This window comes from Littorina saxatilis, linkage group LG4 (genome assembly GCF_037325665.1).
Source record: "Littorina saxatilis isolate snail1 linkage group LG4, US_GU_Lsax_2.0, whole genome shotgun sequence".
Taxonomy (NCBI): Eukaryota; Metazoa; Mollusca; class Gastropoda; order Littorinimorpha; family Littorinidae; genus Littorina; species Littorina saxatilis.
In genome coordinates this window covers 34,726,105-34,748,070 of record NC_090248.1, presented here as the reverse complement: position 1 = coordinate 34,748,070, position 21,966 = coordinate 34,726,105, and the positions used below count along the sequence as shown (strand labels likewise).

The 21,966-nt window shown below is 40.7% G+C and overlaps 1 protein-coding gene across 1 annotated transcript in view; it reads right to left on the bottom strand.

Annotated features, from left to right (window-relative positions):
• The window catches only part of LOC138965574 (voltage-dependent calcium channel subunit alpha-2/delta-3-like), a 315,504-nt gene that overhangs the window by 9,588 nt on the left and 283,950 nt on the right, over nucleotides 1–21,966 (bottom strand). The window contains exons 19-31 of the mRNA XM_070337759.1: nucleotides 17,559–17,617; nucleotides 16,255–16,334; nucleotides 15,625–15,679; nucleotides 14,817–14,908; nucleotides 13,511–13,631; nucleotides 12,763–12,834; nucleotides 12,361–12,444; nucleotides 11,772–11,869; nucleotides 10,078–10,259; nucleotides 9,730–9,795; nucleotides 6,841–6,911; nucleotides 6,181–6,259; nucleotides 5,762–5,814 (exon numbers count right to left, since the gene is read on the bottom strand). Of these exons, the coding sequence (XP_070193860.1) occupies nucleotides 5,762–5,814; nucleotides 6,181–6,259; nucleotides 6,841–6,911; nucleotides 9,730–9,795; nucleotides 10,078–10,259; nucleotides 11,772–11,869; nucleotides 12,361–12,444; nucleotides 12,763–12,834; nucleotides 13,511–13,631; nucleotides 14,817–14,908; nucleotides 15,625–15,679; nucleotides 16,255–16,334; nucleotides 17,559–17,617 (1,112 nt within the window). The remainder of the gene's footprint in view (nucleotides 1–5,761; nucleotides 5,815–6,180; nucleotides 6,260–6,840; nucleotides 6,912–9,729; nucleotides 9,796–10,077; nucleotides 10,260–11,771; nucleotides 11,870–12,360; nucleotides 12,445–12,762; nucleotides 12,835–13,510; nucleotides 13,632–14,816; nucleotides 14,909–15,624; nucleotides 15,680–16,254; nucleotides 16,335–17,558; nucleotides 17,618–21,966) is intronic.

The window sequence follows — 21,966 nt, the reverse complement described above, 5'->3', positions numbered from 1 at the left end:
CATGTATGTGACAGTACGGTACAGTTGTCAGTTGAGCTGTCGTGGATTCAACTATTGTGACATCACGGTAGTGGGTACCGTTGTGCTGTCGTGGATTCACTACTGTTCCCGAGACTAGTCTTATTCTGTGTTGAAATGGTCTGGCGGAATAGCCGACTCTCCTATTTGCATAGGTAAAATTGCTGTATGTTGCAATTTAACACCCGTTTCTGGGTGAATTCATTTTGATGTATGACGCGAGATCACGCGAGACTTTTTCTGGGGCTTTCCTTTTCCGAGAATTCTTTCTGGAAGACAGACGTGTTGTGTTTTCTGGCAGGCTGATTTTAACAGCGCCGTGTTCGGTGTTGAGTCTGTCACGAGCTGAAGATGGAAACTGAGATGTGAGCGTTGTCTTGCGGGTATGTTGTTCATACATTTTTGGCTCACGTAAGTGTAGCCTATGCGATGCTAACTTTTGTCTGTCTGTGCGTGCGTGCGTGCGTGCGTGCGTGCGTGCGTATGTATGTGTGTATGTCTGTGGTAGAAACTTTAACATTTGAAGACGTCATATTACATTGACGTCACATTATGACGTACGAGGGTTACGTCACGCGATGGAATTACTGAAAGTCTCGGTGATTGTTATTTTGAGCGGGCCGAGACTATTTGGCAGTCGTGTCCATGTAAGTAGGCTACATGCAGACAGACAGATCTAGATCTAGTGTCTCGCTTTCTTGCACAGTTTCACCTATGCTCTTTCTGTGTGCCTGTGTGTGTGTGTGTGTGTATGTGTGACGGAGTGATTGAGTTTGTGTTTGTCGATTTCTTACGTGAGCCTTGAAGGCTTCGCCTCTTGTCCTTTTTATATTTAGTCAAGTTTTGACTAAATATTTTAACATCGAGGGGGAATCGAAACGAGGGTGTGGTGTATGTGTGTGTGTCTGTGCGTGTGTGTGTGTGTGTGTGTGTGTGTGTGTGTGTGTAGAGCGATTCAGACTAAACTACTGGACCGATCTTTATGAAATTTGACATGAGAGTTCCTGGGTATGAAATCCCCGAACGTTTGTTTCATTTTTTTGATAAATGTCTTTGATGACGTCATATCCGGCTTTTCGTGAAAGTTGAGGCGGCACTGTCACGCCCTCATTTTTCAACCAAATTGGTTGAAATTTTGGTCAAGTAATCTTCGACGAAGCCCGGACTTCGGTATTGCATTTCAGCTTGGTGGCTTACAAATTAATTAATGACTTTGGTCATTAAAAATCTGAAAATTGTAAAAAAAAATAAAAATTTATAAAACGATCCAAATTTACGTTTATCTTATTCTCCATCATTTGCTGATTCCAAAAACATATAAATATGTTATATTTGAATTAAAAACAAGCTCTGAAAATTAAATAGATAAAAATTATTATCAAATTTTTTTTCTTCGAAATCAATTCAAAAACACTTTCATCTTATTCCTTGTCGGTTCCTGATTCCAAAAATATATAGATATGATATGTTTGGATTAAAAACACGCTCAGAAAGTTAAAACGAAGAGAGGTACAGAAAAGCGTGCTATCCTTCTCAGCGCAACGAATACCCCGCTCTTCTTGTCAATTCCACGGGCACTGCCTTTGCCACGGGTGGTGGAGTGACGATGCTACGAGTATACGGTCTTGCTGCGTTGCGTTGCGTTCAGTTTCATTCTGTGAGTTCGACAGCTACTTGACTAAATATTGTATTTTCGCCTTACGCGACTTGTTATATTTAGTCAAGTTTTGACTAAATATTTTAACATCGAGGGGGAATCGAAACGAGGGTCGTGGTGTATGTGTGTGTGTCTGTGCGTGTGTGTGTGTGTGTGTGTGTGTGTGTGTGTGTGTGTGTAGAGCGATTCAGACTAAACTACTGGACCGATCTTTATGAAATTTGACATGAGAGTTCCTGTGTATGAAATCCCCGAACGTTTTTTTCATTTTTTTGATAAATGTCTTTGATGACGTCATATCCGGCTTTTCGTGAAAGTTGAGGCGGCACTGTCACGCCCTCATTTTTCAACCAAATTGGTTGAAATTTTGGTCAAGTACTCTTCGACGAAGCCCGGGGTTCAGTATTGCATTTCAGCTTGGTGGCTTAAAAATTAATTAATGACTTTGGTCATTAAAAATCTGAAAATTGTAAAAAAAATAAAAATTTATAAAACGATCCAAATTTACGTTTATCTTATTCTCCATCATTTGCTGATTCCAAAAACATATAAATATGTTATATTCAAATTAAAAACAAGCTCTGAAAATTAAATATATAAAAATTATTATCAAATTTTTTTTTTCCAAATCAATTTAAAAACACTTTCATCTTATTCCTTGTCGGTTCCTGATTCCAAAAATATATAGATATGATATGTTTGGATTAAAAACACGCTCAGAAAGTTAAAACGAAGAGAGGTACAGAAAAGCGTGCTATCCTTCTCAGCGCAACGAATACCCCGCTCTTCTTGTCAATTCCACGTGCACTGCCTTTGCCACGGGCGGTGGAGTGACGATGCTACGAGTATACGGTCTTGCTGCGTTGCGTTGCGTTCAGTTTCATTCTGTGAGTTCGACAGCTACTTGACTAAATATTGTATTTTCGCCTTACGCGACTTGTTATATTTAGTCAAGTTTTGACTAAATATTTTAACATCGAGGGGGAATCGAAACGAGGGTCGTGGTGTATGTGCGTGCGTGTGTGTGTGTGTGTGTGTGTGTGTGTAGAGCGATTCAGACTAAACTACTGGACCGATCTTTATGAAATTTGACATGAGAGTTCCTGGGTATGAAATCCCCGAACGTTTTTTTCATTTTTTTGATAAATGTCTTTGATGACGTCATATCCGGCTTTTCGTGAAAGTTGAGGCGGCGGCACTGTCACGCCCTCATTTTTCAACCAAATTGGTTGAAATTTTGGTCAAGTAATCTTCGACGAAGCCCGGACTTCGGTATTGCATTTCAGCTTGGTGGCTTAAAAATTAATTAATGACTTTGGTCATTAAAAATCTGAAAATTGTAAAAAAAAAATAAAAATTTATAAAACGATCCAAATTTACGTTTATCTTATTCTCCATTATTTGCTGATTCCAAAAACATATAAATATGTTATATTCGGATTAAAAACAAGCTCTGAAAATTAAATATATAAAAATTATTATCAAAATTAAATTGTCGAAATCAATTTAAAAACACTTTCATCTTATTCCTTGTCGGTTCCTGATTCCAAAAACATATAGATATGATATGTTTGGATTAAAAACACGCTCAGAAAGTTAAAACAAAGAGAGGTACAGAAAAGCGTGCTATCCTTCTTAGCGCAACTACTACCCCGCTCTTCTTGTCAATTTCACTGCCTTTGCCATGAGCGGTACGTGGACTGACGATGCTACGAGTATACGGTCTTGCTGAAAAATGGCATTGCGTTCAGTTTCATTCTGTGAGTTCGACAGCTACTTGACTAAATATTGTATTTTCGCCTTACGCGACTTGTTATATGTTCTATAATTGGGTAAGCAGTGGTAAATAGAGTATGCTGGTTGTGTCTTGCTTGTGGGAAGATTTATTTTGAGAAAAAAAACCGCGTGTTAGGGGGAAGAATTTACCCGATCCTCCCCAGCATGTCGTAAGAGGCGAATAACGGATTCTGTTTCTCCTTTTACCCTTGTTAAGTGTTTCTTGTATAGAATATAGTCAATTTTTATAAAGATTTTAGTCAAGTAGTATGTAAGAAATGTTAAGTCCTTTGTACTGGAAACTTGCATTCTCCCAGTAAGGTAATATATTTTACTACGTTGCAAGCCCCTAGAGCAAATTTTTGATTAGTGCTTTTGTGAACAAGAAACAATTGACAAGTGGCTCTATCCCATCTCCCCCCTTTCCCCGTCGCGATATAACCTTCGTTGTTGAAAACGACGTTAAACACCAAATAAAGAAAAGAAAGAAAGAATTTTGAGAAAACTGTATTGTGAATTGAATGTTAGAGAAAACTGTATTGTGTTGTTGAAGAAGGAATTATGTGGGGGTTTTTAATAGATAATTTAGCTTTGGATATTGAAATTGCTCGAGTTGTTCATATATGCTGACGGCGTGCACTCTGTGTCTTACAGATTGGGCGGAATGTGCGACGGGGTTCGTTGGACGGGGTTCGTTAGATTGGGTTTGTTAGACTGTTGTTTTAGATTGGTTTCTTTTGGTGTTTTTTTTGTTTAGATTAGAGTTTCATCGGGTCTCTTGTTTTTTAGACCATAGTCCTAGATTGGGGATCTAGAGTGTAGTTCTAGAGTATAGTTCTAGAGTGGGGATCTAGAGTATAGTTCTGGAGTATAGTTCTAGAGTGGGGATCTAGAGTACGTGTAGTTCTAGCGTATAGTTCTGGAGTATAGTTCTAGAGTGTGGATCTAGCGTATAGTTCTGGAGTAGAGTTCTAGAGTATAGTTCTGGAGTGGGGATCTAGAGGGGTATTGTTCTGGTCTGTTCTAGTGTTAGAGTAGAGTTTTAGAGAGTAGAATATACTGAAGAAGTTTTTATTGAATGTAAACCCCCGTTTCCCACACATTTCCCAACAACATCATTTGTAAATTGAAGAACCTATTACTTTAACCTGTGTCAGCTTGTTTTCATTGTTTGAGTTTTGAGAGAAGGGGGGCACACGGTTCCACAAGAGACACAAGGGGGTCCTTAACGTCCTCACATGACATTTTTCCTTTAAAGGTACTGTCACTGAACTTGTCAAATCCAGGTGCACGGAGCCCCTGGGGCTTTTAGTCATACCTCAGGCAGCTATCCGTTAGAAGAACTACCAAGGTTCATTGACTTGCACCCAAAGAATCAAGAACTGCGATTTTTTTACGAATTAATTTCGAACTCAGACCCGGCTGGTCTTGACCTATTTTTGGATCTAAATTTAGATCAGGTAGATCACCACATCATGCACAAAAAGACACGTCACTAGCAAACTATGTCAGACGTCATCATGAGTTTGTGTAAAACAAAATGGAGGCCGGAATCACTCAGTTGAATCGAACTCCGACCAAACACCACGTAATAACTAGGTTAATTTATGCACTCGCGTGAACAAGAAACTGTCGAGCTTCACAGATGTCGTCGTTGGGTAGTTTTGGGTTTGTTTTACTACCATATGAGGATTTTTGAACTGTAAATGCACTCAGCTGCAACAAAAACGCAAAACGAAGGCTGTGAGCTGCACTGTGCCTTTAAGAGACATGAGTTGGCGATATGCTAAGACCAGGTCTTAGAAAGGAGGGAGTTATAAATGGGGTTATATTTACAAAGGCTATGAACAAGAAATCTGAGAAAAGAGGGTCATAAAAGGAAGGGAGTCTTAATAAATTCGATCTTAGGGGTCTTAAAAGTGGAGTTCCACTGTAGTACCTCATGACGAATTATTAAGCAAAAAAAGAAACTAAGTTCTTAAGTTCAAGATGCCACTGTAAAAGCTCACTTAAAAAGAAGTTCTCTTACACAATTAAGCTGTCAATTGTCAACCTACGATCTCAGTGAAGTGAACTAAGAACAAACATTAGATAGCACTGTACATGTGCAGAGTATTATAGATTAAGGGCATAAATCAAAGTGTTCCCTTAAGTCTGCTGTTTTGATATTTTCTGTCTCGCAGGAACCTTTTGATATTTTGCTCAATATTATTCTTGCATCGTTTTACTTTACCTTTCTGCCAGTACTGTATAGTCATTTTTTGCAATCCTTTTTTTTAAATTTAAAAAATAATAATTTTGTTTACTTACAATCCAATTTCAGCGAAGAGCCAGAAAAGGACTTGAAAGATAAATCGGAATGGCTGAAAAGAAACAGATATTTTTTTTTCAAATACACAAGAATGTCAAGGTCTGATTTGATTCTAAGTCAGTCATGTCATAGCTTCGTTGTTCGCATACAAGTCAAAACTGTTGTTCTCCCAAATGTAGATTATAGAAGCCTCAATCCCCCCAAAAACATCCAGGCTGGATTTCATTTTTATTCAGCTTTAGGTTAATTAGTACATTTGATGCTGGAGTCATTCAGAAGCTGCTTCTTCTTCTCTGTTCCCGACCATGCTAAAACGTCAACGAGTTCTTAAGGGCCATGTGAAAACGGTTAAGCTAACATTTCTGTGAACTTTCAAAGCAAACAAATTCATAAAAAGCGGATATCATAAAAGACTTACAGTGATGATAAAAGATGAAGAGCTGTCCTGGTTGCTGACCTGGCTTGTACACATGGCCTGATAGTCGGTCACGTTCAGTCTGAAAAACAACACACACTCCTCACATTTTTCACATGCAAATTTAAACTGAACAATCCACGATGGGCACAATATCTATCACTCACCCAGAGGCAGGGGAGTTACGATTGCTGCTCGATCAGATTCTCAAAATAAGGCCAAGTATAAAACACAAAAAGGGCATGCGTGCACACTCGTATGTACCCCCCCCCCCCCCCCCCCCCCCATATTTCACATTTTCATTTATGTTTTGCAACCAAAGAAAGGTGGGAGCTCAGAGGTGAAAGATACCATTGACAATTTTCCCTACCTCTACACACATGATTGTATGTACATCACACTCAGACCTGACAGTCACCCCTTAATGGACACACACACACACACACACACACACACACACACACACACACACACACACACACACACACACACACACACACACACACACACACACACACACACACACACACACACACACATAGTCAGAAACCCCCATGCTGATACTGCTTAATATATGCGCCAGTATGCTGTGTTTAAGTGGCCTCATTTTTCACTGACTGTTGAATGTTTTTTTTATGGTGACCTCATAGCTACGATACTTACTCAAAGAAGTAATGGTGTTTCAACAGCTCCTTCATCATAGTTGGATCGTGCTTACCAAAAAACTCTCCTCCCTGCAACATAAACATGACTCAAACAATGTAACGTGATTGTATTCACAGCACATACAACATTGCAACAACTCACAAAACACCCCAACAGTAATAATCAGTACACTTTTATCTAATTCCTCTTCCCGCTTACTGATTTTGCATCAACTCAACAAGGACGCATAAACACACACACACACACACACACTGCCACACACACACACACACACACACACACACACTGCCACACACACACACACACACACACACACACACACACACACACACACACACACACAATGGATTTATATGAGAACAGATCGAGCGCTGTAAATAAATGAAGAGGTATAACCTTCCATGCAGATTGCGGACACCTCGCTTTAAAAAATTCTTTTGTTGTTACTTTCATTATTATTTCTTCTATAACGTGCCGGTCAAGATACTCCGCGTGCAATGTTCCAACACTCATGGCTGGTCCAAATGGTATTCGCCTTTCAACAAAGGCACCACTGTACATAGAGTAATACCGTCGTTTCAATATTTGCAACACATGTAACCCAAACAAAACGTGTCCGTACCCCTTCTTTTATTAAAACAGTGTCAGCTTGGGCCCTTGTTGATTGTGCAACAAGTTAAACTGGCTTCGCGTGCAATTATTCACTGGCATAGTTAATACACTTACAAGCCGTAAATGTTCATTGGTTTAACTGTTGAGGTAAGGTACAGTATTAAACACAATGGCAAAGAGGTTTATGAGGGACATTTTGAGAATTTTTGTCTCTGCATAGTTTTGGTTTCGTAAACTCTGGGTTCTGTCCACAGCCCTCTTTTGATTGGATTATTCTGAACACCCTAGCTGTTCATGTTTTCTGTTATAAAACATACCTTGGCATTATGTCAACTCTTTTTGCATTTTAACAACATCTGATAAAATATATCCATCTAGAGGCTTAGACTCAGAAAGACTAAGTGTCTTGTATTTCGGCAACAGCACGATGACTGATGAGCGACTCGGTCACGCCGTCGCGATATAACCTTCGTGGTTGAAAACGACGTTAAACACCAAATAAAGAAAGAAAGACTCAGTCACGTAGCGAGATATGCGGTTCGTAAGTGTCACGAGATGTTGTCGAAGTAATTCGATGCTAACCCTGCAGACTTATGTTTGGCCACATTTAAAACACATTAATTGTTGTGGTTAATTGTGTGTTTCCATGTTGATGTGTTATGCACAATTAAACCCCCCTTTTAACACACCCCACGTACCCACCCCCCAATTTAAGATCTCAGTCTCCCCTTTAAGGCTTGCTTTTGTAGACTCTCTGTTCATACCCTTTGTAAACATAACGGTACCCCATTTGTTTGTTTGTTTGGTCGTTCATGGGCTGAAACTCCCACGGCTTTTACGTGTATGACCGTTTTTACACCGCTATTTAGGCAGCCATACGCCGCTTTCGGAGGAAGCATGCTGGGTATTTTCGTGTTTCTATAACCCACCGAACTCTGACATGGATTGCAGAATCTTTTTCGTGCGCACTTGGTCTTGTGCTTGCGTGTACACACGGGGGTACCCCATTTTAAGACTCCCTCCTTTTTAAGACCTGAACTTCTCAGAGTTTTTGAGGTCTTAAAAGGGCGTTTCAATGTACTAAATTTTGTTAAGGCAAAACAAAATAAAAAATAGGTGTGGTTAAAGGTAACATAGCCACAAAAAAAATAGCGTAGGAAGGTAGGCAATCACTTTTTTTTAAAAACTTTTTTTCTCTATATAAGCAGAGCAACTAAGCGTGTAGCACTCACAGCCGAAGAAGATGCGGCTATTTTTGTCATGGCAAGCGTCTGTTGGGCCTTTTTAGTAGAAAAAGTTATTTCCCTTGCATCGTCTGTCGTCTGCATGACGACTCGAGCGCTTTCGCTTTCATTGCGTTTTCTGCACTCGTTTTCTTGTTATCATTTTTGTTGTTGTTGACAAATGTAATAAAAAGTTATAGGGTCGGCCCCTAAAAATAGGGTAGGTCGGGTTACCTTAACCACACCTATTTTTTTTTTAGGCCTAACTTATTATGTTGCTTCTGGCCTCGGGTCCAGTGATTCATGTTGCGTCAGTGGTTGGCGAACGAATTCAGCAGTGATCAATACCAAATCATTGCCTCGTGAGCTTTGGTCAGTGTTGCAATTGATCACCAATAACGCTTTGGAATAAACATGAATAGAGTAAAATAAAACACAAGAAAGGAGAGTAAAGAAGAAAAGAAAGAAAACATTCCGCACAGGCAGGGCTCGAACAGACGACTCTAACCGCAGTTCACTAACCACTGCGCTAGAAAGACTTCCTTGCGAAGGGAAAAACTAAACTTGTAATGCAGAAAAAGTTAGAGGCAAAGGCACCCGATATTGAACTCGGTACATTTATACACAAGAGGAACGTTTTTCTTTTTTCTTTCTTTTCATTTTTTGGCAGCCAGATAACGTAACAAAGCACACAGTCATGTTTGGTTGTTTTTATAGAACCTTTTCTTGAACATTATATGGGGGGTAAAGACACTGGTGATTTTTATTTCTTCAAACCGGCGTCTTGTGCCTTTGCTTGTCCCCAAGCTGTATTGCAACTTCGAAGGGTTTGTCAGTGTTCGTTTGCTTCAGTGAATGATTTAGGTCAGTCCCTCATACTCGGTTTAATATGCACAAGGAAAACGAGGAATGACTGTCCTTTGTTTTCTTTTTCTTTTTTTGACTTTTCCGTCTGGCAGACACTCGGTTTGATATGTCTTTCCAGCAGTGTGGGAAGCATTCTGGCGTACATCATATCACATAACAGTTCTGAAGAGAAAAAACAACTCACCCCTGTCTCATTGTTATTGGAGGCCATGATATATCCATTGTTGTCTATCAAGTAGCAATTCAAAACCTGAAGAAAAACACACAGACAAAAAAGTTATAATATCATTTTGAGCAAGAAACAATTCACATTCAAACAACAACAAAATACAACTTTATCGTTATCATCCCGGTAAAAATCACTTTCATTACCTGAAACATTAATCTCCTATGTTAATGTTATAAGTGACATGTACTTTTAAACTGTTCACATCCTCCTCCTCCTCCTCCTCCTCCTCCTCCTCCTCCTCCTCGTCATCATCATCATCGTCATCATCATCATTATAATATCACTGTTTTCAAGGAAACTCACATCGTTGTCTTTACAGGTGACCTTGCACTTGTGCTTGCCCGGACAGTCGGCCGTGACCTTGTTGAAAAGGTCAACGAAATTCTTGTGCTTCATGCGGAGGGCGGACACAGCCACAGGGGCAGATAACTTACCCTTGCCGCGGCCTATCACCTCTGCTGTTGCCATGACTACCTGTTGATTATCTGTGAAAAAGTGTGCACCGTCAGTAACACACACATGCATGCACGAATCAAATGTTAAAGAATTTTTGTGATGTAAAGGTTGAACAGTGCCCTCCCCTCCACACCCATACACCCCATAAACACCCAATACACACACATACACCCCATAAACACCCAATACTCACACACATACACCCCATAAACACCCAATACACACACATACATCCCATAACACACCCAATACACACACCCATATACACCATAAACACCCAATACACTCACCCATACACCACATAAACACCCAATACACTCACACCCCATAAACACCCAATACACACACACACAGTCATACACCCCATAAACACCTAATACACATACATCCCATAACACACCCATTATACATCCCATAAACACCCCAATACCCACACCCATAAACACCCAATACACACACACCCCATAAACACCTAATACACCCACACATACATCCCATAAACACACACACATACACGCATGAAACCATGTTTAACATAAATGTGTTTAAGTCCTGGAAACTGAAAAATCTGGTTGTGAGATTTGAAAATACAAAATGAAAAGCAGAGCTAGTGCTCATTGTTTCAATTTTCTGTGAAACTGTCGACTAATCCCGCCTTTGTGTGTACGCCAGCTACAATAATCATTACATCATATACTCATACAGCAGTGTCACACACAAAAACACCAACTGAACAGTATGAATGTGTACATATAAGTGTTAGTTGGAGTGCCTTGGACAATGAGGAACACATGAGATTGCGGTGAATATTCTTTTTTGAGAACTAGCAATCTGGCCCGGCTTCGCCTGGGTGTTAGCAAAGCCCTCAAAGAAAAACTCAAAATCAAACGTTTGGGGGAAATGAGAATGACACGGAATGCTGGTATGATACGAGTTACCTCCCTTCCATGTAAACAAAGCATGACTTACCTCCCTTGCACTATTATAGGCTGTATTCATTAATGGGGAGGGTCATTATCCGAAGAAGCAAACAATGTCTGGAGAAACTAAAACCCAGGTACACATCTGTGGGGCCAGGGCAGTGTGCATGAACAATATATTGTTCTTATCTTTTGCCATCTCTGAGGTATGGCGACCACAGACACGCACACACACACACACACACACACTTACATCCATTTTTATATATAGTATAGATGGCAGTCATTTGTTCATTTCAGTACTTCTTATTCTCTAAGGTGCCAGGAAATTGGTTCCATATAATAATAAGGAACACTTATTAATCGTCCCTTCTCATCAGAGCTCACGGCGATGTACAATAGCAACAGCGTGAACACACACACACACACACACACACACACACACACACACACACACACACACACAATGAATTTAGAGCACTTATTCAATACCCTTTATTGTCCTGAACAAGCTTTAACCCAGGCTTTTATTTGTCAGTCAATCACGGCATAGTTTCGCCCTCCATTCCTTCTATGGAATCTGCATGCACACAAATACTCCTTATAGTGTCACACACTCACCCCTGAGTCCGTCCATGTAGAAAACATAGTCTAAGCCTTCGTCCCAGCCGTACACAGCGCGACGGTAGTACAGGCTGTGAATACTTGCTGTATATCGACTGAAAAAGTCATAAATCTGATGTCATGTTTGTGTATTGCACGTAGGACTAGCACGTATGTAGTGATTATACATGAAGAAATAAGTCACCTGAATAAGTCATCTCAAGATGCACAGCCACAAGTACACGCCAGATGAAATCTATGCCATCTGAAGCGCCCAATTTCGCCCGCTTGAAAACACATGCAAATCCTGGACGCCTGGAAAATGCCTGCTACGTATACACAATGCTATGTATGACGCAAATCTGTTTCCTTTTACATAGGCTTCCTGACAAGTAAGTTTGAGCATTTTTAATTTCAGAAACATTGAAGTGGTTACCAACAGAGACAGATGGGCAGACATGCAGAAAACAAAATCAAATTGAGAACAACTATGATAAAAAAAAAATCCACCTGCATGCTGCTCACCTCTCCCTCCCCCCCCCCCCACCCCCAACCCACCCGAAGGTGGATTAAAGAATGGACCCAAAATACATTAAAATTAACTCACTTGTCAAGATCAACGTATTGAACAAAAGATCTGTATCTGGTGAAGCCAGAAGCTGTGCCAATCCACACCAGGTCAATGCCGTACCTGAAACCCATGCACATTATCTCACTACTACTTCCAGTGATCCCAAACACACACACGCATACATGCACGCATGTACAAACGCATGCACACACACACACACACACACATGTTGTGCACACACACACACACACACACACACACTTTTAAACATTCCAAAAATCTGAGAACACTGGGCCATTACAGAAACTGCAGTCTTTTTGAAAGTTTTTTTTTTAAAGAAAATCTGAAAAGCTGAACAAGGAAAAGTGAATCCATAAGACAAAACATGGATCCTCGTTACACTGCCATTCCCCATGACACATGTAAATACCGACTTACTTGGTGTACATTTCCTGGATACACTTGGACTGGGAAAACGGCAAGTCCATCTGCTTGGATAAGCACTGGTCCCTGCAACAGAACAAGCACGTGTCATGTGGTATTATCTTGGGGCCTTTGGTTACAAAGCTCAGTTTGTACCGCACCTGACTTGTCACATGTTTGAATTCGGGCCGGTGTCATGAACTGAAACCTCTACTGAACAATCCTTCTCAATGCCGTCAATGCGCCAATTTTGGACTTAAAAAAAATGCGACCCTTTGACCGAACGAACCATGGGTTAGGGTTAGGGTTAGGTTGTTCACGACCTGATTAATCTCCCCGTGTTAGCGCATGCGCATTGACCGCAATGAGAAGGATTGTTCAGGCAGAGTTTTCAGTTCGTGACACCGGGATGGACAACGTTCAACTTTGTGTGCTCACTCAGAGACGGTATCCATGCCCCACCCCAGTGTCACCATTGTGGTTCGTAAAATATGTCAGTCATTCTGCTATGTCAGTCATTCTGCTATGTCAGTCATTCTGCCAGCAGTGCAGGTGGTTGATTACACCTTAAAAACACCCACACACCTGGTTAGCGTGTCACTCTCTTTGCTGCTGGGAGGAAGCGACCCAAATTTACAAACGCTGGAATAAAATAAGTAAAGTAATATCCCCATCACAAACCAAAGTGGAACCCTGGGCCATAAAAGAAAACCATTCTAACTGAATAATAACAATGAAAAGAGGACCAACGGACAGGACTTACTTGACGATGTTATAAATTTGACCCCTCCCCCCAGGGTTGAAGCTTGTGCCGTTCCATATTTGGTCATATTTTAACGTCTCCTCTGCGTCAAGCAGTAGATGTCGCACCAAGTCATGTTCACCTGCAAGACACGCATTGAAACATTTTTAAGATCCACATTTTGTATTCATTAGCTTCTTCAGTAATGCGAAGATTTCGTCAGCTCAAGCCTACACTTTTGTCACAGTATAATGTCCGCCCCATTACATTATGGTTCTGCAGTAATACAAACAAGAAGGGCAAAGCCCATACGACTCACATGCTTGACCTTGACCTTTACATGACCTTACTAAACCTAGCAATGACATACACTAAGAACTGCTTTACACATTTTTCCTACCAAAATACATGTGACCTTGACCCACGGTCAAGGTCATCCAAGGCCATGCAACACAAAGCTGTTAATTCAAGACATAGGAAGTACAATGGTGCTTATTGGCCCTTTCTACCATGAGATATGGTCACTTTTAGTGGTTCACTACCTTATTTTGGTCACATTTCATAAGGGTCAAAGTGACCTTGACCTTGATCATATGTGACCAAATGTGTCTCATGATGAAAGCATAACATGTGCCCCACATAATTTTTAAGTTTGAAACAGTTATCTTCCATAGTTCAGGGTCAAGGTCACTTCAAAATATGTATACAATCCAACTTTGAAGAGCTCCTGTGACCTTGACCTTGAAGCAAGGTAAACCAAACTGGTATCAAAAGATGGGGCTTACTTTGCCCTATATATCATATATAGGTGAGGTATTCAATCTCAAAAACTTCAGAGAAAATGGGAAAAATGGGAAAAATAGCTGTTTTTTAGACAACATTTATGGCCCCTGCGACCTTGACCTTGAAGCAAGGTCAAGATGCTATGTATGTTTTTTGGGGCCTTGTCATCATACACCATCTTGCCAAATTTGGTACTAATAGACTGAATAGTGTCCAAGAAATATCCAACGTTAAAGTTTTCCGGACGGCCGGACGGACGGCCGGACGGACGGACGGACGGACGGACGACTCGGGTGAGTACATAGACTCACTTTTGCTTCGCATGTGAGTCAAAAACCTTATAATTAAAATTGTACACATTAGGTATGACCATTTGCTCATTTTATTTTCAAGTATATCACTTTCACATTCATATTGGGAAAATATTAGGAATTTCCGATTTATGCGATTCCCGTTTTCTGTGACTAAAAAAACCCTAATATATTCACACAGTCGACACTTACAGAAAGTAGAATTTAAGATATACTGCAGGCAAAATACTTACATTTGTACTGCGAGTTGGCTGACGATACGAAATCATGAAGAACCGCTTCGTCCATCTGAACCAGCCGCCCCTCACCATCTCTGCAGTAGATCCTGAACCACACAAATATAAGATGTAATGCTTTCCTGCCAGGAGATATCTGTCTATAATCTTCTTCTTCTGCGTTCATGGCCTGAAACTCCTTCGTACACTCGTGGTTTTTTGCTCCAGTGGGTTTTTACGTGTATGACCGTTTTTACCCCGCCAATTAGGCAGCCATACGCCGCTTTCTCTGGAAGCATATTGCTGGGTATTTTTCTATAACCCACCGAACTCTGACATGGATTATACTTTTGCATGCGCACTTGTTCTTGTCCTTGCGTGTACACACGAAGGGGGATAAGGCACGGTAGCAGGTATGTACATAAGTTGACCGGGGAGATCGAAAAAATCTCCACCCTTAACCCACTACGCGGCCGGGATTTGAACTCATGAACTTCGGATTAGAAGGCTGATGTCTTATCCAATAGGCCACTGCGCCCGTCTCGAACTAATACAAAATAAAAGTCTTGGTTTAATATGTATGTAATATCATATAGACACACACATACACACTCACTCACTGCGACCCACGCACATTCAAACACACAGTGACACAGACACAGATGCAAACACACACACACACACACACACACACACACACACACACACAGACACACACACACACACACACACACACAGACACAGAGACACACAGACAGACACACAGACACACACACACACACACACACACACACACACACACACAGAGTACTGTTCTAACTCTTACCAAGGAGCTATTTTTGTGCCACTTGCAGCTGGGGTCTGACCAATTTTCATAAACGCTGGAAATACATTAAAAAATGTACTGGCATTAAACTTGACAAAATTAAATCTATCAACTAAATTTAATGCAAAACAATTATATTTTTTTCTCTCAATTAATCAGAGAAATTCATTTTGTCGCTCAGACAACAAGACTGTACAACACATTTAACATATATATTATCTTAAAAACACTGTTTTTTTTAAACTGCAGGGAAAAACCCCACAACTAAAGATTTTCTGAACTATTCATCTGGATGCTCATCTTGGAAAGCAATAGACTGAGCAAATGATCGAACAGTACTATTGACACAATACACAGCAACCAATTGAAATCTCAAATCCATTTCAACGGAAGGATTTTAAGACACCAAACAATGAAACAAAATTCAGATTTGAAAGAAGAATGATAAAATCTCAAAAGGCCAAGGAGAATAACCTGAAAGTCAGATAGGAAACCAAACAAATACCTTTTTTTTTCTCTCCAAAAAGCAGTAATACTATCAACCAGACCCAATCCATCAGTTCACAAGTTGAAGAGCATTTCACTTTTCACTACCTTCTCCTGACCAAATAATACCAGATAAGATCTTACCTTTCTCGAGTGAAGGCAAATTTCTGTCATCAACCTTCAACATCTTGTTTCCGTAATTGTCTGGTAATACAAAGACCAACCTGAAACAAACCCATTCCGGAGTTCAGTATACTATTTTGATTATCATAGGCTATTAGACATGTGACAGGGGAGGCTACCGCTCCTTTCACAGCAGACTCTGCACCCGAGTTGTTGGCCTTTAAAAGTCAACACCAGTGGATTGTAGAAGTCTGTTTGTGATGGGGTCTGGTGGTTTCCGATTGTCTGTATGTTCATGGAAACCTTCGAGTTTGCATAACAGTTTTTATAGGGCTAAGAAATTAGCCCTAACATTTTCAATCCTGTTTGATTGCACTTCGCTTCCCGATGTGATCGTAGTGTTACGGCACACGGTTACATACAGAAAAGCACAAACAAGAATCATGCAGTTGGTAAGATTCAATTTCTTCAACAAATTTGCCAAAATGGTCATGAAAGCTAGTTTTCGCAAAAATGTCAGCAAATGTCGGCAGTACCTTTCCCTCATAGTGAAAATATTAACAGCCCTGCCAAAGTGATATGGCAAAATTTTCAGCGATTTGATCTTACTTACTGCCAAAGTCGAATGATATCCCTGCCTTGTGCGAGTCAGCTTGATCGAGTTGCAAAAATCACATGCATCAACTAATCACCTTCATTTTGCATCCAAGGACTGAATGATCGATGCTTTATTCCTAAAAAAACCTATGGCTATGCTGTCATTCACGGACATTTTTATTTCATCAAGCAAAATTTATATTCCGGAATCTTTCTTTATTTGGTGTTTAACGTCGTTTTCAACCACGAAGGTTATATCGCGACGGGGAAAGGGTGGAGATGGGATAGAGCCACTTGTCAATTGTTTCTTGTTCACAAAAGCACTAATCAAAAATTTGCTCCAGGGGATATTCCGGAATGACACTTCCAACGCAATCAACAAGTCACACACGGGAAGACATTGCAGGTATCAAATGGGATGAAACCCGGGTGATGTGCACGAGAAATCAAGTTACCAACATGTGGGAGCCAGCCGCGGGGTTGGAGTCTGCTTGAAATTACAAATAAACCTTAATTTCAAACAATCAATCTTTGCAGCTGGCTCCCACACAGTACTTGTATAGCTTTCTCATGCACATCCGCCCAGGCTCCCTCCACTACTCTGCCTTGTCTCCTATCCCCTCTTCTGACTGTGACCCCCCTCCCCCCGCCCCCCTCATCTCCCCCTCCCACAACAAAATAAACATTAAAAAAATACAAAACAAATTAGATTTTGCAGAAAAGCTCACCTGAAAGTCTCTGCCACAGCAATAAACTGATATCTGTTCTTTTGCAGTTTGACTCGTCTCTGCAACAATGGATGACCAGCAATTAATGAACACTCCCATGACCGTTACAATGGATGAAAAGCAATTAATAAACACTCCCATGACCGTAATATTGGATGACAAGCAATTAATAAACACTCCCATGACAGTAACAATGGATGACAAGCAATTAATAAACACTCCCATGATAGTTACAATGGATGACCAGCAATTAATGAACACTCCCATGACATTTACAATGGATGACAAGCAATTAATGAACACTCCCATGAGAGTTACAATGGAAGACAAACAATTAATAAACACTCCCGTGACCGTTACAATGGATGACAAGCAATTAATAAACACTCCCACGACAGTTACAATGGATGACCAGCAATTAATAATCACTCCCATGATAGTTTCAATGGATGACAAGCAATTAATCAACACTCCCATGACAGTTACAATGGATGACCAGCAATTAATAAACACTCCCATGACAGTTACAATGGATGACCAGCAATTAATAAACACTCCCATGACCGTTACAATGGATGACCAGCAATTAATCAACACTCCCATGACAGTAACAATGGATGACCAGCAATTAATCAACACTCCCATGACAGTTGAGGACTGCATGGTAAGGCTAAAACTTTCAGCAACGCCAGCTGTCTCACATTCATGGACACAATCCTGCATGAGGACAAACTTGTATTATTTTCCCTTCGCAGAAAAGTGCATCAGTGTCACAACATCTTTTCACAAATAAAAAGATCTTTTAAGTTTTATTCAGAAAGAAATGGGCCTGTGTAATTGTCACAACCCGAGTTTTTGGAGATGCAGAAGAAGATTAAACAGGCTTTTGTACATGGACGAAATGATGTAATTGTTATATGTTTGAGTGTATATAATAATTGTGCTATTTGCAACACAAAGTATTGGAGTCCAAACACTATTGTGGAATGTATGCGGGTTGGTTTGAGGTGCGTTATGCCTGTAACATCGCATATGTTGCAAGGTTGTGTCCGAATCGTGGAACGGGCTATAGTCACCCGGTAACGCGCGGTGAACAAACCAGGTCAAGCTGCAGAAAACAAAAGTTTGCTAATATGTGTTAGGCACAGTAGTGCAGTCTAAATAATGTACATTTCATCTGGTAGGGTAATATAATGTAATGCATAAATTATATTATCGCGTATCTATAGGCTATTTAGCAAGTAAAGGAATTAATATAGTTCCGGGTCAGCGGTGTACGAATACACGTTGACACCCCGTCAACGAAATAGGCCCGGTTTTGAGTTAGTACTACCCGTGAGAGACAACGGTACGGTCGCAGACGTATTGGCGGCGCGAGTGCTCGCATCACCCGGCGGTTGTAAGTTGAGCTTGTGTTATTGACTTGGCGGGTGAATTATTGTTTTCGTATTGCTGTGGCTGGGTAGATGTCGTTGTCTAATGTTTGTTTTGTTTGTGTTTACGTTTGGTATAGTTGTAATATTGTGGGACACGGTGAATGTGAGACATGTTATATCCGTGGGAATTTGCACGGGAGAGATAAGGGTGACATCGACCGGTCCATTACAACATGTGTATAGAGTGCTTCGGGATATATATATTAACGCATGTCTGGAAGTGATATATAGTGAACGTACAGTGGAATAATATGTGTGTAATTATTTGCATATAATTATTAAATATTCGTTCACATGGAAAAATCACATATTATTCAAGATGGCGGCCGACATCCCGACAACTTTAGTATACTTATAGTATTGATCATGTTGTGTTATATCTTCATATTATAGTGTGTAATAATATGCGGGATGTATCATACCTGTGCAGGGATATGGGTGTTGCGACATGCAATCGTGGTCATGTAATGTAATGTAAAGTTGGATACCACAATCTAACATTTAGTGTACGTTTGTCCAGTTATTTGTAACATATCACATGGCGTATATGGTCATGATAAAGACAATAAGTTTATAGGTTGAAGCGAACTATAAATATTATTGTAAAGCCCCGTTTTATAGCTAATGCATTAAATAATTATCCTTTTCCATATATGGTTGCCTGGTGTAATATTCGATCTTGATGTCCATCGGTATTATGCGCAAAGAGGTTGCATTACCGATGAGCACTAACACAACCATCGATACACGCCAGGTAGCTAGGGATGGTGTTGTTCAGTATTAACGTGCTGTTTTATTATATGCAGTTGGCCGGAGAGAACGGAGGAGGGACGTATGATTACGTGAAGGCGTTAAGACTGGACAGTGGGAACGCTATCGGAAGGTGACTGCGGTTCACAGTGACGCATGAAGTGCGACATGGGTCACTCCGACAAGAAGGTTCCACACAGAGTGTACGCGGGACCAACAGAAGACGGCAAGAGGAAGGGGTTTGGTCAGCTCTACAATTGCCTAGGAATCTGGGGAACAGCTCTGAAGGATGGAGCTGGGGACGACGAGCTTAGGCAGTCGGGGACCTTTCTAGTGGGTCAGACTCAGAACGGCTGCGGCATTCTGAGGAGGGAAGGACAAATAAGGCCTTGGTGGGCGTTGTGTATCCCTGAAAAGCTAAGTACCCTGTCGCTGTTAAAGTATGTGTCTGTGTTCGTGTGATTTGGTGATGCAACATTATTGAGCGCCGGATACGAACAGACTATAGAACCAGGGGGGGGTGTTTAGGACTGGAGTTCCAGTATAATTTCATGTGAATTCATGTGTTGTCAATGTTTGTAGTATTTGTAGGGTTACCCGTTAAATGTGTGGATGTTATGTGTATAAATTTGTGTTTATTATATAAAGCTTATAAGTTACATGTGGTTCCTTTAGTCTTTTTATACATAGTGACGTCTGTCTCCACTTGTAATCTTTCTTGGGTGTGCGTTGAGTGAATGAGTTGGGTGTTTGCGTGTGCTCCCAAGATTGCTCAATCTTGAGGGGATAAGCCGTCACGTGTCACTGTCATTCCCCGGCATCTCCACCATTGACACGTGACGGCTTATCCCCTCAAGATTGAGCAATCTTGGGAGCACACGCAAACACCCAACTCATTCACTCAACGCACACCCAAGAAAGATTACAAGTGGAGACAGACGTCACTATGTATAAAAAGACTAAAGGAACCACATGTAACTTATAAGCTTTATATAATAAACACAAATTTATACACATAACATCCACACATTTAACGGGTAACCCTACAAATACTACAAACATTGACAACACATGAATTCACATGAAATTATACTGGAACTCCAGTCCTAAACACCCCCCCTGGTTCTATAGTCTGTTCGTATCCGGCGCTCAATAATGTTGCATCACCAAATCACACGAACACAGACACATACTTTAACAGCGACAGGGTACTTAGCTTTTCAGGGATACACAACGCCCACCAAGGCCTTATTTGTCCTTCCCTCCTCAGAATGCCGCAGCCGTTCTGAGTCTGACCCACTAGAAAGGTCCCCGACTGCCTAAGCTCGTCGTCCCCAGCTCCATCCTTCAGAGCTGTTCCCCAGATTCCTAGGCAATTGTAGAGCTGACCAAACCCCTTCCTCTTGCCGTCTTCTGGTGGTCCCGCGTACACTCTGTGTGGAACCTTCTTGTCGGAGTGACCCATGTCGCACTTCATGCGTCACTGTGAACCGCAGTCACCTTCCGATAGCGTTCCCACTGTCCAGACTTAACGCCTTCACGTAATCATACGTCCCTCCTCCGTTCTCTCCGGCCAACTGCATATAATAAAACAGCACGTTAATACTGAACAACACCATCCCTAGCTACCTGGCGTGTATCGATGGTTGTGTTAGTGCTCATCGGTAATGCAACCTCTTTGCGCATAATACCGATGGACATCAAGATCGAATATTACACCAGGCAACCATGTATGGAAAAGGATAATTATTTAATGCATTAGCTATAAAACGGGGCTTTACAATAATATTTATAGTTCGCTTCAACCTATAAACTTATTGTCTTTATCATGACCATATACGCCATGTGATATGTTACAAATAACGGGACAAACGTACACTAAATGTTAGATTGTGGTATCCAACTTTACATTACATGACCACGATTGCATGTCGCAACACCCATATCCCTGCACAGGTATGATACATCCCGCATATTATTACACACTATAATATGAAGATATAACACAACATGATCAATACTATAAGTATACTAAAGTTGTCGGGATGTCGGCCGCCATCTTGAATAATATGTGATTTTTCCATGTGAACGAATATTTAATAATTATATGCAAATAATTACACACATATTATTCCATTGTACGTTCACTATATATCACTTCCAGACATGCGTTAATATATATATCCCGAAGCACTCTATACACATGTTGTAATGGACCGGTC